This window comes from Fulmarus glacialis, unplaced genomic scaffold (assembly GCF_000690835.1).
Source record: "Fulmarus glacialis isolate BGI_N327 unplaced genomic scaffold, ASM69083v1 scaffold10497, whole genome shotgun sequence".
Classification (NCBI taxonomy): Eukaryota; Metazoa; Chordata; class Aves; order Procellariiformes; family Procellariidae; genus Fulmarus; species Fulmarus glacialis.
The window spans coordinates 1-17,846 of NW_009222613.1; the positions used below are offsets into that span (position 1 = coordinate 1).

Sequence of the window (17,846 nt, forward strand, 5' to 3'; positions counted from 1 at the left end):
TCCCCAGCGGGAAGAGGAGGAAAAAAAAAGGTTGTAAATATGTCCCCACTGTAAGGCTCGCCCCGCTCCCTGGGGAGCACAGGGTGTTCTGGCAAAAGGACTTTCCGTTTCCGCGGCTATGGCCGCGTCTTCTGTCAGCGCGGTTATGTGGGAATGGCCCCTCCTCCCCCCGGGTTGGCAGCAAAATTTTAAAATGAAAATTGAGTCACAGGCAATTCCCATACTGCAACATCTACATTAGAGAAAGCTACGTGCGCTAACTGCGTTGATGAAAACAATTGTTTGTCCGAGGGAAGGCTCGAGGCCAGTTTGCAAATTCTGTGGAGTTTGCCCAATGTTAAAATTTCATAACTGCTCTCTGAAATTTCTGTAAGAAAAGACCACAGATGACTTGTATGCAGTTTACTGTAGCTTTAATATAAAGTGAAATTCCTAGAAGTGGCATTCTTTCAAATTATTTTAATGTCTTTTTCTTTCTTTTCTAGGTGTTTGTTTCAGGATGGTAAGGCAATGTCTGATTTACCCGTTCTACCTTACAGTGTAGTATTTCCAGTGCTAAAAATATGGCAGCAGGTCTGTAGAGCATAAACATATCCAACTGCTGTTTTGAGCTCTAGCTTAGATGGTTAGGTATTGCAGGTGGATTTAAAAGGAAAAAATATTTGGTTTATATTACTGTTATATTAAAATGGATTTTTGAAAGCTTACTAATGTGTTGCTTGTTTGTTTAGTATCTAAAGATTGTGTTTGAATTATTTGTGATCAAACAGCCACAAGAACATTATAACATGTTAATCTTTAGAAAGGTTAAATCTGAAGATCTTGATAATAGTTTCTGAAACAATGTGTTCCAGCTTGATTTTTTTAATGGCAATTATAGTACCAGTATTTAAAGAACCTTATTGTGTTTCCTTGTAACAACATGCTACAAACATGCAGTCTGTGGCTCGTATCCCAGCCAAACGTCTCCACCAGCTCTGAACATACAGCAGGTAGTTTTGCATTTCACAGAAACCCAAGAAACAAGAGGATGCGTTTCAAATAAGAACTGTATTTTGTCTGAAAATTATGGGCCATGCTTAATGTTAGACTTAAAAGGTTTTTATGCATAGTTTCTATGTATTGTGAAATAGTGCAAAATTGAAATGGATAGAGGATTACAATATAGTATGTCTTGAATTTAATTATTTTATCAAATGGAAAGTGTATGTCCACAAGAATAGGTGATGGCCAGGTGCAAGCTTGTTCTGCCTTGCTTTGAGCTGACCTGGAGCCATGTGAACACACACCACAGTGCCAGTCCTGAGCTAATAAGCAGTATTGAGAAACAGGTTGTCAGCTGCATTCACATGCTTTTGGACGAGTTTACACAGAGAAGCTGCTCATAATCAACTTGAAAATAACTCTTCATAGTTAGCAGCACCTTTTCATTGCCTAGATTACCCCAAAATTTTTCTTTTGGAACGTAGTCATATTCGTCTGAAGTTTGGCTGTCGGCATTCGAGTAAGTGTCTAAAGAGGCTGGTAGCACAGTGTGCACATTTAGTATCTGTTTTGGGTATTACTGCACATACTTTAAAATGTTTGGTGGCTGTTTCTCATCAAAATGTATTGAAAACTCTCAGATCTTACTGTTAGAGCCATTAGTCTGTTGATGTTCTGTAATACAAAGTAAAAAGAAGGGCCATGTAGTCTTATACCTTTTTACTAAATGTGCAAGAAGCAAAAAGGAGGAGGAGGTACCTTTGATGTAAATAAATTTGCTATTACTGAAATGAAGTACTATGTATTGGCTAATGGTGTTTTTAGGGTCCTCCATGCGACATAACTTTAATGGATTTCTGCAAAACAGGCTTTCTGTTCCCTACCATTTCAGTGTTCAGAGACAAATTATGCAAACCATGCATATATTTCATATGTACATGAAAAACAGAAAATGATAAAGTTTAAAAAACAAAACAAACAAAAAAACACAAAACAAAAGCAAAAAAACCCCCAATCACCTCAAAAAAACAGAGTACTTGGAAGTTCCTGATTTCATCACAAGAAGTGAATAGCTGGGAAACTATAATTTGTTGTGGTATTGCAAAAATATTAGAAAAACAGTATAATTAGATTATGACCTTTGCTGCTTTGTTGGTAGTGATGCAGCAGCTGGGTGTAGAATTTAAGGGGTGAAAGTCAGGTGGAAAGGATTTAAAATGAAACTGGAGAAAAGGAACTATGAAGTTTGTACATGCAGCAAACTTAATGAGTTTGGACACTGTTGAAGAGGCAAATGAGCAGTGATAGGAGCTATAGAAAGGAATAGAGTATGCACAAGGGAGTGGTGTGGGATTAGTAGAGTCCTTTGTGATCAAAATTGTGTTAATAGTCCCTGAAATAAGGGGAGCAAGTTTTCGGCCTCCATGTGAATGAAAAAAAGCCTCACGCCATCAGAAGGTTTCTATGCATGTACATAAGACAAAGCAATGGGGAAGATGACTTTTATTTTGAGCAGTGTAATGTCTTGGTAGGAGCCATCATATGTATAGTTTTTTGAAGAAAAGTATTAAAAGCTGTGAAAATGGAAGCGGGAATTAACACATGCATTGATTTTGTATATGTAAAATCTCATTCTTGTTCAAAAGTTGTCTGACACTGATTGTCCTCTCTCATTATTTTTCAAATCAGTACACGGAAGAGGAAGCTAGGAAATTAGGAGTGGTTGGCTGGGTTAAAAATACCAGTCAAGGAACTGTAACGGGCCAAGTTCAGGGCCCAGAAGATAAAGTAAATGCAATGTAAGTATTTTTTTGTGGTTCTTTTAGTCTTACTAAAGTCATTTACAGAAATATTTTTAATCTAAAGTGACAAGTAGATTCATATGTCAGTAATGTAACAGTACTTTCAATAATGAGTTTTGGTGTTGAGGAGGTAGACTTTTCTACAGCTTAAAAGAATGTAAGCTTTAAAAATAGCGTGTGGCATCAGCCAGTTTTAATTTCTAATGTCACACAGTTTGACAGTGTATTTCCCCAATGTGTTCTTTTCTTGCAAAATGAAGGAAAAGCCTTTATTCATACATGTGAGCACAGATCTGGTTTTTAATTCTTAAAACATCTCTGTAAAGAAACAGACTGAAGAACTTCTTGAAATACTTGCTCAATCTGTGGTTAAATCAATTTAAAGGAAACTGGGTTTAAGTATGATTTTTTTTTTCCTGATTTAAAAAAAAATAATACATTAATACACATTTCAGCAAAGGCCTGTAGTCTCTACCATCTGGAAATAAATTTTGAAATATTTTGGTGTCCTCAAAAGAATGAGTATGATTTTCTTTATTAAACTGCCAATTTCCAAATGCTTACAGCTATCACTGAGGAAATGATGTCGGGGAAAAACACAAAGCCCAATTCAGTTGCTTCTAAGTATCATTTTCTGAAAGTGTATATAGGGAGATTGTTGGAAGCTTTTAAAAATCTTTCAGTGGTTTGTTCTCTCAACAAAGAATGAGTGGTGGTAAAACTTTCCTTTGTAAGCTTTATTATGGATGGACTATGATTAGTGCAAATTCTGCCAACACTTTCCAATACAGGAATTGCTTCAAAACTGAACTTCAGTGAAGTGAAGTTGGCTTTTTGAAGAGAAAATAGTGTTACGCTTTTTGGTGAAGAGATTTAGATATTATTATCTAATGTGACAGAAGTATTTGTAGTAATTCTCTTTGGTCTTGAGCTTAACATTAGGTTGCTTATCTTGGGCTGCAAAACATTTACAAAGCCAGAGAAACATCAGTTGTTTGTTTCCTGGTCAAGTTTATACTTATTGTCTGGAAGATCTTTGTTAATAGCCTGATCTAAATATTTTGTAAATTTAGTATCTTGGTGCCATCTCTCTAGTTAATTTAGAACAAAACAAAAATGAACATATGAGGAAATCGGGATTTGGTTTCTATTTGTTGGAGTACTTTCTCATTTAAAAATTTCTAGTCGGTTGATTTATTCTCATAAAGCACGTTTCAGTGAAAGCACAGCTTAGCTCCTCGTATTTCTTGTATTTGCATGAACTAGGATTGCTGCAGAATGCAGTGGTTTTGTCCATCCTTTTCCCTTTCCTGTTATGTGTCGATGGGATTTAAGGGAAACTGTGCTTACCCCAACACCAGAAAGTTTGTGTGTAATAGGGGATCTTGCAGTAGAACTGCAAAATTAGACTAAGAAGACTAGGCTTGTTCTCAAAGATGTGTTGGCATACAGACTATTCCAAAAGGAAATAAAAGTTTTTGTTTTTCATTGTTATACAATTTTAAGTAGGGTCAGCAAGCTGGATTGTGACAAAAAGAAGTTGAAGCTTTTGATGTACATTGTGTTTGATATTCAGAGCAAATAAAAAGTTGTTTTGAGTTGCTGCTTCTTCATTTCATGCTGGAAATCAATGTTTTCCTCTGATGTGGGAATAACATTGCAATGCTGAAGTTGAAGTACGATTTTGAAGTGTGCATTGAGATATGGATTATTCATTTGGAGATCCTAGAGTAGAATGCTGAAGGAGAAACAGTTCACTTGTCCTTGTTCCCTGTGTGTGTTCTGATATATCAAAGGTGGTGAGTTTATTTTTGGCATTAAATTGGTGAACTTGCACGTGAAAAGGGAGCTATTGTATATGAACAGCTACTCTGAAAGGCCCTTATTTCTCTCTGCTAGTACATGTTAATAGAAGATCAAAACAGGTTTGAGTTTTTGAAGTTTTTTCCAGAGCTTACAGCATTTTTTTGTAATGCTCAGTCATGCTTCCTAGGAATTCATAATACTGGGTTCTAGATTCAAGGGTTATTTAAAATGCTATATTAAATAAAAACAAAATGAGGCTTGCTTCTGCTATGGCAAATTAATATAAACCAGTAATCCTAAACGTACATTTGTATTCAAACTGTGGTAAATAATCAGGAGTAAATTCTGGCACCAACTTCCTATGCAAGCTCTGGTTTGTATTTGCTAGATATTCAGAACTTAAGAGACTGTATGTGTATGAGACTTCTTAAAAATTGGAGATCTTGTATGTTCAAAGAAATTGAACGCTTTTCTGAAAAATACAGTGCATGAATCAATATTGTAAGATATTTCGAGAAAGGTTCCTGGTTGAGTGCTATTTCAGATATTGGAACAACGTGTTACCTTGTCGAAATCTTTCAGGAACAGTTTGTGCAGTGTTTTTTGGACAGGTATTTTCACACTTACATAAGTTTCCAAATTAAACTTTAGACACAAAATGGCCTGATTTTCAGAGGTGCAGCACTTGGACTTCTAAAAATCACATATTAATGGTAATAAAATTATTTGTCAGTTGTTTTACTGGTTCTGGCTTGTTAATGTTAGTATTTTTTAGGGGGAGGTGGAAGGGGTGTTTTGGTCTATCATAAACAATGTTACCTTTTCATGATGCTAAATAGAATCAAGAACAAAGACTAAAAAGGGAGTAGGGATGCCATTAGAAAGTACAGTTCTAGAACAGGTAAATAGAAAGAGCAGCGTGAGAGTGAGGAAAAGAGGGATAAGGGTTTGAGAGGAAGATAAAGATAGGGAAAGCATAAACAAATGTGGGAGAACCACCATGAGGCAATTCAATGTTACAAGAAGCATGGAGTGAATAACAAAGCATGCCTTTGTTCTGGAGCAGTAATGCGGCAGACATCTAACCCAATGGTTTTCCAGGAGCAGTCCTTTGCTCCTGATTTTCTGACCCTTTTTATTGGATTTTGTATCACTACTTGTATTGTGAGGCACAGCTAGGAAGCATCCAGTACAGGCTCAAGAAACAATGCCTTTATGTGATTTTTCTTATGCAGGCTGCAAGGTAAAATATAATCTGGGAGGAATTATGAGGACGGTCCTGGTGATCTATTTTAAGCATTATTGTAATGCATCCGTGGGGTTTAGATGGAGAGTGACCAGAACCAGTATAAAGCGGAGAAAATAAGATTTAAAGCAGGAGAGTTGGAGGTATGACTATCCACCCATACTTAAAGCTCTCTAGTGAAGTGAGAGCATGTTAGAGAAGATCTATTTTGAACATCAGTTGGCCAGGTAACTGATGATCTTTGGAGAGTCATGGGTAGTCAAATACAACTTTATTGCATTAGAACTGAGGGATTAGGTGTGGGAAGGCAGCCAGAGGCTGTGTATCTATTGCTGCAGATGCAGCAAGGAAGAATGTTTGCTAGTGCAGGCAGTGGGATTTGGGTTTGGTTCCTTCCCATCCTGCCAGGAAAAAGTACTGGCGTCTTTTACCTGAGCCTGGTGTAGTTTCTTAAGTAGCGTGCTGAAGCCAGGATTTTGTCCTAAAATGTGGAAGTAATTGTTTCCCTGCAGATATAAAATATGGTTATGATGAATTACTTGGAAAGATGACATGCAAAACAGAGTTTGCTCTGGAGCGTGTAACAACTTAGCAGGGGCATTCTGACTCTTGCAGAAATAAGTGGAAAATGATGGGTAAGTATGAAGGATTGGGGCCTGAAAAGTGTTGCACGTGCAAGTCGTTTCATTCCTTATTGGACCATTCACTTAGTGTTGAACATAAGTATAAATTTCTGTTGAAGTGGTGTTGGGAGGCTGACTTTGATTTACATTCTGTGGTGGTGAAATCTTGATCATACTGAAAACTGGCAAAATTTACTGACTTCCCTGAGGCTAGGATTTCAGTGTGAATTTCACTGACACGCAAGAAGCTTAAGGTATGAATGAGAAGTTTTTGATTTTAGATATTTTCATTTCAAGATTTTTCTTCAGTTTGTTTTTAATGAAACTTTTAGATTCTCAAAGATCAGGTGACTTTTACATAATGTATTTTGAAGTCAATTTTTTATTTTAATTGGGAGATCTTGCAGACTATTTTAGAGGGTATTTTTGAGAAGTCTTGAGAACCTTTTACCTGTAAGCTTGCTTAATATCTCTTGCTTTTTAACCTCTAGATGGAGCTGTTTGTTCTGTAGATAGTTTCAACTATACATGCTTAGTTTGAAGTGAATCTATTTTTAGACTGTTATGGCAGAATCCATCTTCTACCTTTTTCCTACTGTATTTTATAGTCCTGTTCTGTTTGCTGGTACTGCTCCATGTAATAATACCCATTATCCTTAGATACTAAAAGCTCATTTTCAGTCTTTTGCCTGTCTGTAAGCCAAAGAATACTAAAGTCACAAGAAAAGCAGAATCACAGCATTTCTAAAACATAATGACATAAGGTTTTATGGTAAACTGAAGGCTTTTTTGCCAGCCCAGGTATTGTTAAATAGGGTAGAGGAGGTAGTCCTTTGGTTTCTTTTTTTCAGGAAGACTTAGAGTACAGGGTTTTTCATTATAGTATCTTGTGATATTTTTTCCATTTTATTCATTAAATAAGGTTAGAGCCTTCATAGTCATTGTGGTTGTTGCCATAGCAACTTGCATTGACAGGCTAGAAATTGCTTTCTTATGAGAATTTTTTGAACTTTGAATCATGACATATCACTTAGTTATCCATTAAAAAAGGAAGATAAGACTCTTGCAGATTGCCAAGTTCAGAATTTATTCCAAAAATCAAAGATTTCAAATCAGGCTGACACTTTAAATTGTAAAATCTTAGGACATTTTTTTAGACACAAGTAGTATATAACAGCATGGTAAGTATTCTTCCTGTCTTTGTAGAAAGGCATGATATTAAATATAGATTGCTTGTCTTGGAAATTGTTTTTAATTCGTAAATTAATGCTAATTTAACATAATGCTTTAATTTTTAATATTAGTGTCAGTTAAGAAGAATTAATATTAAATATATAAATGACACAAGATTTGAAAATTACTTCAGTGTGTGTCTGCATAGAAAAATCTAGATTTTTACCATGTAAAAGGGGAGAAGGGAACTCTGTATTAGTTAACATTGCACCTGTCATTTTGTCTCAGTTTCATTAGTCGGGTGTATCCAAGATTCCTGTCTGTACCAACTGGCATTGAATAAATACTTTTTTCCTCAATATAATTTTTTAATTGTTTGCAGAGAATAGCCCTGATGGCGTGAAATGGAACTAAATGCTAGTAGAAAAATCCTCCATATTTAGACTATGACTGGGTTCCTTGAGCAAAACTCTAGATCTTAATACCCAATTTATGTTGAGATATAAAATGAACAGATTTTAGTCTGTATTTTGAGATTTTTCTCCATTTTAGAAGGATTTTTTTTTAAATTTTCAGCTCAATAGAAATGTTGTTTAGGAGAGGAAACTTTAACACTTCTTTGCACATGAATGTAGGCATAATGGTAGAAATTAATCTGCAGGGGACATTGTACAGACAAGGAAGGAAGTGGTTTAGGTTTTTAGATACATTAGAGACATCTGTGATATACCCATAAGCCTGCTATTGAAAAGAAGACAAAGGCAGCTGAGTGAAAAGTTCAGAGAGGTTGGAAATATTGATGGGTTAGGGGGAAAATATGGAAGTCAGTTTGGATTTGGCAACAGCTGATCTGTGAAATGTGATTGCAGACTGCGGATCAGTAGATTCAAGAAGTGGTGAGTAACATCAGACTAGCAGAAAAGGTACAAAACTTCCAGAGATACTGTTATGTTTAGGGGGCAGAGGGGCAGCATGATACAGTAACCAAAGGTGTGCTGTAATAGAAAAAAATCATAATGGGAGATGGTCCTAGAGATAGAAGGAAAATTGCAAAATATGTTAGTGTGGGAGAGGAGAATGTCAGAGGGATGAGCTAATTGGGGTGGAAGTGAAGTACCAAGGGGGGTTGAAACCAAGTGTATGGTCAAACACGGTAGAGAGGATTTAGCAAGAAAGATATCATTAGACTTTCTTAATACAGGTACTTCTAAAACAAATTAAGTAGGCTGTGAGAAACTCTTACCATTATTTAGAGGTGAATGCAGTTGTTCTCAAAATAGGCTCCAAATTTATAGGTACACATTTTCAGCGTTGTGTTTATTAAAAGGTTGTAAAAACATATTACTGGAATGATTTAATTACTAGCCATGTTTAACGAACACACTGGCTGAAATTCTATTGTATCTTTCATCTGATTAAGGAATGTGTAGGCCAAGGTGAACATGAGCATCCCACATGTCTAGAAAAGCATATAGACATAGAATTGCAAGCTAGATTTGAAGCTGATCATGCAAAGAACACTGGTCACTATATGTTTCAGTGTTACAGAAAACATTTATAAAATTGTGAGGACTAATACTTTTTGCCATGCTAATTTTCTATAAAAGTACATCTGCTCTAATGCAAAGCGTTTAATGTTTACCTTGTGTCTTGTCAGTGAGGTATCTGTGTGCCATAATAGCATGGCTGAAATATTTCCTGGATGTGCTGCTCTTGGGAAGCTGACAGTGATACATTTTGAAGGAAAGGAGAGAGGGGAAATTAAAATCACATTCTTTAAGCTTTCTTATTTACTTTGCTAAAATGTGAAATAGTGAAAAAGGGTTAGGATGTGTTCTCGTTTATGATTGTAATGAAGTACAGTTTTTACATGAATCACGCTGAAGATGATTTACAGTATTTCAGTGACTCAATAGCAGTCAGATGACAAGAAATATGATGGGGTTTTTATAGTTCAGTGTGGGTCCAAGTAGAACAAGCTCAGGTTTTTTGGTTTGGTTTTATTTTTATTTGTTTAAAGGTAAAATTAACCTATTACTGGAAAATTAAATTGTGTTAAACTATAATCTTTGTAGGTAGTAGAAAGGTAAATGTGACCATCTCTCTTCACACCGAATGTTTGAGGTGTTAATTTCTTATCTATGATTATTTGTTTATTGCTTAAAATTGACAGGCTAAATTGTGAACTATAAGTTATGCAGGTTCAGAGCTTGGTCCTGTAAATTAAATTTACTATTTGTTACTGATGATGACCTCAGAAAGAATGGAATTAAACCTTGTTCTTTGGGGTTTTAGCAGTTCAAAACTAGATAAATGAAAAACTAATTACAGTTTATTGTAGCAACTGTACTCTGCTTGCAAAGACAAGGAATGGGACAGGTAAGTCAGAAGGTGTAGTTTTTTGTTACTGGTTTCTGAGAATAAAACCAATAAAATATTAATGATACTTAGCTGAAGGAGAGAGCTGCATGCTTCCAACACAAAACTGGAGGCCTAGTGGCTTACCCTTATTCTGCCCTTGCCATTTTATTTTGTACAGCAGTTCTGATGGCCCTCTTGTTAGTCACTTAGGGGCATAGCAAAAGGCAATTCTCTCCCTCTGGACCAGGAGTGAATGAAGGAAGAGAGGCGTAGCTCTCCACTGAAGGTCACACAGCCCACCAGTGACAGTGCCAGAAATAGAAGTGGACTCCTGGCGCAGATCCTGTCCTTTAGACTGTGCTGGATTGTCACTGTTCTTTAGTTTGAAATGCCATAAACCACTAAAGCTTTTAACCATGGTTATCTCTTTCTGGATACGGAATAGTGCAGGAAGAATGTTTTCCACACCCCAATTTCTTCTGCTGGGATATTAAGATAGCTGTCTTGTATGACCTTGTTGGAATAGTGCAGGAAGAATGTTTTCCATACCCCAATTTCTTCTGCTGGGCTATTAAGATAGCTGTCTTGTATGACCTTGTAGATTTTTTCAATCTAGTAATTTTTACAGTCACTGTGAATTTGCAGTAGCTCAGTGGAATAAAGTGTCTGCTTTCATTTCTGATCACTGAAGTTTTCATAGTAGTAATATATTTTTGTAGTAATTAACAAATTATGCTAAATGTAGGCTTATAATACAAATAGTTAATTAGGATTTACTGAATTCTGTCGTCTTAGAGCTTAATCCTCATGTTTTCTTCACCTTTTGAGTACTGGATTTTTTGAAGGAGTGCAGGCTAAGCAGTTTAGTCACTTTTGAGAATAAAAAGTTCCTGTTGAAGATCACATGTTGACACTTAAGGTTACTAAGTTAGGGCATTGTTTAATTCTCACAGCTGTTATTCTAAAATATATGTTATAGTGTAGTCTCGTACCATAAACACAAGTCTACTGAGGTATTTTCATTTGTTGGAGGGAGGGGGCCACCTCTCAACAGCTTATGGCATTTGATGCTTGAATTGATTCAGTGAAAAATGTTTCTTCCTTCCAGCTCCCTCTGAAGCTGCCAGAAATGTCCATTTGCTTTACTGGGAGTCATATGACTCCTGTTGATCATTAAAATTTTAAGGTATTCCACACTTTGCATGTTTGTAGGTCTCTGTAAAGGGAAGAAAAAAGTTGCTGCAGGCCTCTCATACATACCTGGTCTCCTGTTCTTATTACTAGTGTGCATATTAATATTTGTTTAAATGTCAGATACAGAGAAGATACAAAGCTGCTTTCCTTTTATGTTTATAAAGCATCTACCAGATATTACTCCTGCATTTAAACAGGGCTGAATTTCTGGAATTATGCCTCTGGAGTAAGAAGTGTTAGTCTGTACAGTGTTTTGGAAAACTCAGTGTGTGATCTTGGGCAAGGTGCTTAATTTTTTTTTTACTATGTCTCTCAGGTGGCTTGCTTCTTTGGAAATGATGGTTCCACAGGGATGTTGCATTAATGCTTCAAAGTCCTTTAGCAGTGTTAATACATGAAGTTCTAATTTGCTACAGAATTCTAGGCTTTCATTTGCTTAGCTGATGACTCTCTGTATTAACATTCAATTCTCAAATCTCTGTTGCAGTTGAAAGCAAGTAGGATTGCGAGGGTAGGATTGTATTGGATTGTACTATAAGCACAGGCAAGTGGAATTGTTGTCTGAACACCCAATTTAGGGATTTTCTTCCTTAATTAGAAGAGTGATATGCCTCCCTTACTTTACTTTTTGGTGTGGATGTAACTTATTTTGACTCTAAATTAATCTTATTTCTTAAACCACGGTAACTATTCTAGAGCAACTCTGTGCAGGATTGGTTGAGCTTTCTGGGAAACTCTTTTCAAAATGCAAATGCCAGTAAGATGTGTGATTTCTACTGGAAACTTTATATTCATTTGAGCATTTTAAGCATTTATGCATTCTAACGAATGAAAATGATAAAGTTGGTATTACTGGGACCACGTGTAGTGCTTTCATATTTTCAAAGCAAGGATGTTTTCTTATTACTGATACAGTAGGATGTGGAACAGTTCAATGCCATTATTCTGGCTTTTTGTGCTGAAGAAAGATTGTTCTAGGTGTCTTTACTGCTCCAGCACAACACTCACAGAAATACTGAGTAAAAGTTCAGTTGAAACTATATTTTTAAGGAGGTTTTTGTACTCCAGCTTATCAAGGGGAATAACTGGGTGCACACAGTTAAAAATAGATTTTTGGCAACAAATTGGTAATTATCAATAAAAGCATGTACTTGAAAATTGTAGGTTTCTTTGAAACCTATTACAGATGCTATATTTGACAAATTTTTTTTTTATATTTGACTGCCTGGGTTTTTGTGGTAGGAGATAAAACTATACTTGAGTGATGTAAGATTATAAATGTTTGTCCCATTGAATGTGGCTTACTCCTCAAGATTGCTGAGACAATGTCTGTGTTGCCTTCTGAGGCACAATCTTCCTTTGTCCCTGTTGAACAAGCCAAAAGCTGTGGGACTCTGTTTTCACAGCAGTGAACCTAAGCTGCTGTACTTTGTTTCTCAGAATTTTTCTAGCTTGTTATAATTTCCTATGTAGAAAAGACTCGGATACTGGTGAGACTGAATTTATTCATGTGCATGGATTACACACATGCAATTGTATATAAACTCCAGTGAGTTTATATATAGGTGTCTTGGCCACAGCTTGCATGTGATGTTTCAAACAAGTTCTGAAAATAAGAAACAACTGATGTGGTTCTTAAAGAACAACTTCATTGTTTTGCTTTTTTATTCATACACACTTTCTTTGACCTCAAATTCTGAAGTGCTTTTTCTACTGAAAAAAATGGGGGCGTTTTCAAATGTTTTTTTTTAAATTGCATTGCTTAAGACTAATGTGTTTCAGCAGATTAGGCACAAAGATTGTGTAGGATGGCTTTGACTTCTGTCAGTGTTGTCCAGAAAGCCACACCAAAAGTATGATATAAATTCTGGTATGAAAATTTTTGGTTTTGGTTTCATGTAAATTCTGATGTTTCTCCCTAGGTAGGTACTAATTGACATTAGCATGAACCAAGAAATAGCCAGGGATACCTACACTGTAGCTGGATATCATAGTGGACCTTTGCCTTCTGAAAAGTGCAAGGCATAAGAATTAACAAATATTCTGTATGCTGAAAGGGTAACTGATACTATTTATACAAACTGAAAATTTGATAAGGGTGTCCGTTTGATGTTCTAACCTACAGAAGCTTACTGAGAAGGAAAAGAATTCAGCTAACTGGTCTAAAAACGGAGATTAAATGTGCAGAGCAATGTTAAAAGATTATTACTGAATTTCTAAAGCCAAGCATGCAAAAGTCAGGATAGACTAGAAATGAGTTTTACTACAGTACACTGTCTGTTTTGTTCTCTGATCTTCCCACTTCATGGTTGAAGGGGTTTGTTTTCCTTTTGTGTGTGCTGATTATATTTGAAGATTAATAGTCCAGTAAGTAGGGAACAAGCCTGTTATGACCACTTTTCTATCCTAAGAGGGATGAAGGGTGTTATTCTGGGTCTAGAGATTTGTGTTTATAATCCACAGGAGAAAGCAACATTAAACTAATATTAAGGTTGCATAATGTAAGGATGAAAAGACCTTAAAAAGAATGCTGCTGCTGTCCCCAAAACAAGTGTTATGAACTAGGCAAACAGATTGAGGATTAAGCTAGTAGTAGCCCTTGCTTCTGGTGAGAAATCAGGAGGGAATATTTTTCAGATGCATTACATCATGTGTATAGTACCAGATGCAAGAGCTCTTCCATAGAAATGCAAAGATTTTGTAGTCCAAATGGACAGCACACAAAGGAAGGGGCAGATAGTTAACCATGAGTCCTGTGTTGAGTGGGTGGATTTGATTTAGTTCTGAATTCACTAGTGTAATTATGCATGTATCTTATGAATCTTACCAACATTCTGGTGGTAAAAATGCTGACTTGGAAAAGCATCATCTCTCTAGAATTTAAGCACTTAATTAGCTAGGTAAATCTAGGACTTTAAGTGAAATCTTTATTATTTATGCCATGCTGCACAGATAGCCAGAAAGGAAGAGGAAGCTAGTTAGAGCTTGTTTTATGGGGAAAGAACTCTGAAGCCTTTTTATGTTGCTGACAGATACCTGTTTTTATTCCACAAATTACTGTAGTACTGATTTGATTCATGGGCAAGCTGTGTTCAGTTTATTTACCATAATTTTATAGAAGATGAGTATGTTTCACACTTATGTACTTAAGATATGCCCTTTGCCAACAGGAGGAAAAAAATCAAAATTGCTTCTGATGCTGCTCTTCTCTCTACCACTATTAGTGCATTGCAGCAGTAGAAAAAAAAAATATATTGCTGGGTAACTTAGTTATATAATACATAACTCAATTTTACCTTGTTCTTTTTTCCCAACTCCTCCCTCCACTCCCGTGTCTTACACTCCAGGGAAATACAGTGTTTATTTGCTTAATGTGGTGCCCTGAGATTTTTCCCGTGAACTATGCTGGATGTTACCAACTATCCTGCAGAATTAACATTACTTTTTGTATCTTTGCCTTTCTGTTTTATGTGGCCCCTCTGAAGGGGATACTGAAGTCTCTTTACAGAGAATCATGTATATAAACTTGGAGAAGACACTGGGTTTGGCCTGACATTCTTTTGCTCTTGAGTTGATTTACTGTATTCACTCTATGTTACTGTATTAGAAGCTTTCTTTTCAAAGCTGGTAGTCTTTGTAATGTTTTTTTCTGGAGTTAGGATGAAACAGCTGCCTGTTTTAATCTACAATGAATACTCTGCTTGTGTACCTTAAGTACTTTCCACTGGTGTTCAGACTTGTGCTCCTATGTTGTGATGCTGTGGGCTCTTCCTGCTTGTTTCCCTGCTGCTAAAGGAACAAAGAAAATCAGTCTGGAAAAAGTCTGAAAAGTATTCAGAACTTAATGAAAGAAAAGCAGGGTTTAAAATGGGCAGCTGATAGTGTGTTTGGAAGAAGATTCCTTGAACTCCCAATGACTGTTCTGATGGGAGAGGGTCCTGGACAAATAGTTTTCCTTCCTTTTTTGCCTCTAAGCTATGGAATTTTAATATTTACTAGGAAACAAACCATCTGTCACAACAAACCCAATCTATTCCAGCTCACAAATCTCCCAGGGATCATTTAATGAGATTTCAGTCATATTTTTGGATCTGAGCAGGTTTGATCTACCATATAGGAACTCACCTGAAATCCTGTTATGCTGTACAAACGCTAATCCTGAGCCTCTGGCCCTGCTCATTGTATAATATAAGCCATTCCTTGAAATTAGATTTCAAGGTGAAAACTAGGAATTTTTCAGACAGCACAGCTATACCCCACTGTCAGTCTGTGTAGGTTTAAAATCTTCTTTAAATTTAGACGGGTCAGTGTTTTGCAGAGGAGATTTTTAAGAGTTTAGGAAAATGAGATGGTTTGGCTCTGTATTTTAGGAGGGGTGGAGAAGAGCAGCTGGCTGCTGCCAGTCTGAGATCTCCCTGACCTGCCCTGCTTTTGCAGACTGTGGATCCAGGAGCTGGAGTCTAGAAACGGAGATCTTCCTTGTCAGTCAGGGGGCTGTAAGGACTCTGGCCCTAAGGGAGGTCTGCAGAGGCTGTTGCAGAGCCAGGAGTGTTGGAAGGATTGGTCTTGAGCAAGTCTGCATAGCACAACTATCTTGGGGCTGTGAACTTTGAAAGCTCAGGCATCCCAGCAGCCTCACACACAAACTGGCAGCATATTCTGATGAAAACCACTTTGTTGGAGTGCAAGTTCAGTTCCTTTTGGAGATGAATCTGTTCAAACTCTTAGGTCAGCTGCCTATTTTCCAGTGAATCACACCTGTAACCTGTCTGTGGTTTGGAGTACATACAGAAGGAATTTTTATTTGTGCCGCTGCAATTTACTGTTGCATGTGCTGTGGCCTACTTGGCTGGGAAACTCTGCTTGAGCAGTATTACTCTGCTTCGGTGATAGGAAAACACATTTGCTGTTCCCAGCTGTTCATCACAAACATCACTCATGTGATGTCTACTTATGTTTGAAAAAAGCTAGGATGCGGTCAGCTTTGCAACAGTTCGGGCAAACAGGGCTCCCGTGATGCCTTGCAAAATGACTGCTGTCCTCTTGGCTGCTTTTCCAGATCTTTTTGTTAGAGCATGAATTGCTATATTATATTATCATGCTGCCCTCACGAACACTCGGCAGTAATCCCCACAATGTGTTGTGCGAGACCTGCTAGGGAGAGCAAAGCTGATTGAATGCTGAGGGTTCTAGTGATGAACCCTGCTAACGCAGTTGTATTTATTTGTGTTTTCAGCTTTCCTCTAACTGCTATATCCTCTCAATTAGGGGAAAAAGTGCTGAATATTAGCATGAGTGAAATGATACATCTCTGTTTGGTTTGAAGATTGAAGTGCTTTGTATGCTAAGTGTGCCAGGGATGTCAGGATATGTATCGGGATCCCCTGAAGATCAAGATCTAATGGATTTCTGTATTGTCCAGTTCACACAACACATCAACAGTTTTATGTGAAGTTCAACTGTCAGGACCTACTGTTACCCAGCCTAGGGGCTGTTTGATGTTATTATTGCAGTTAATTACATCATAAATACATCAGTAGCAATGTAGTGTAACTTCAAAAAAAGATAGAGTTCATATTTACTTTATATTATTGTAATGATGCTGAAGTTCATAGCCGTGAAGGTACTATCTATATCTGGAATGAGGGCTGAGGCGAATTTTCGTAAATGCTTCTCTTTTCAAATTCCTAGCACAAATGTGAATTGAAATTGAAAACAGTTCCGTTGAGTAGCTACATATGGATTATTCCCATGCTGTACATAGAGGAACTGGGGCACAGAGCAGCATCAGTACAGTCTCATGCAGCAAATCTGTGGTGGAGTTGAGAGGGAGGTGTGGGACTGTTGATACCCAGTCCTGCACACTAATCATTATAACAAAGTTTCTTCCTTTAAGTTGTTGGGGTTCCATGCACTGGTTAGCTAAAGTCAATAAAGCACTGAAGAATAACACCTTGCTCTAAATTTCAGGGTATAGCATGCTTTTATCTAGTTTCCAGTAACTGCATTTGGGCTGTTTCAAACTATATCATTGCATTATTGTATCGGTTGATTTCTCTGGACCACCTGGAGCAGTCAGTTTCTGCTAGGTTCAGAAGAATTCATATCTTTCTACTTTCAAAATCCCCCTGATGTTAAACAGTACAAAGAAAAAAAAAAATTATAGGCTTTAGTCAGTAAGGACTCCATTCTGCTTATTAATGTGTTATAAGAGATTCCTACTACCAAAGAACAGATAATAAAATTAAGCAATAAAGCCAGAGAATGAGAAAGTATTAATTTACAAATGGAAACGTGTACCACAGAGATGAACTGATTGGCTCAATCACCCAGAAGTGTTGCAGACTCTGAATTCAAGTTGATTCCTGATTCCCAGTCTAGTCCTTCACCACTCTATTCTTTTTGTCCTTCTGATCCTCTAGTTTAAAACAAAACTGTTCAACTTTGTCAGTATTTTATAGCTATTGATAAGAAAACAAATGCCTTTTGTAGTTCTTGCACAATAGAAGTGAAGTGATTGTTATGTATGCCAGCTGGCAATTTTTTGTTAAATGCTAGCATTAATAATAATTGGATAATTACATACAAATTTTCTTTCTGGCTCATGTCCATATGGATAGTATGGGCAGAAAATTCTGAGCCATAGCAATGTGGAGT

The 17,846-nt window shown here is 36.8% G+C and overlaps 1 protein-coding gene across 1 annotated transcript in view; it reads left to right on the top strand.

Annotated features, from left to right (window-relative positions):
* The first annotated feature begins 386 nt into the window (after window positions 1–386).
* Window positions 387–17,846, top strand: part of ACYP2 (acylphosphatase 2, muscle type) — a 44,505-nt gene continuing 27,045 nt past the window's right edge. Inside the window, exons 1-3 of the mRNA XM_009581506.1 lie at window positions 387–393; window positions 486–502; window positions 2,674–2,783. Of these exons, the coding sequence (XP_009579801.1) occupies window positions 387–393; window positions 486–502; window positions 2,674–2,783 (134 nt within the window). The remainder of the gene's footprint in view (window positions 394–485; window positions 503–2,673; window positions 2,784–17,846) is intronic.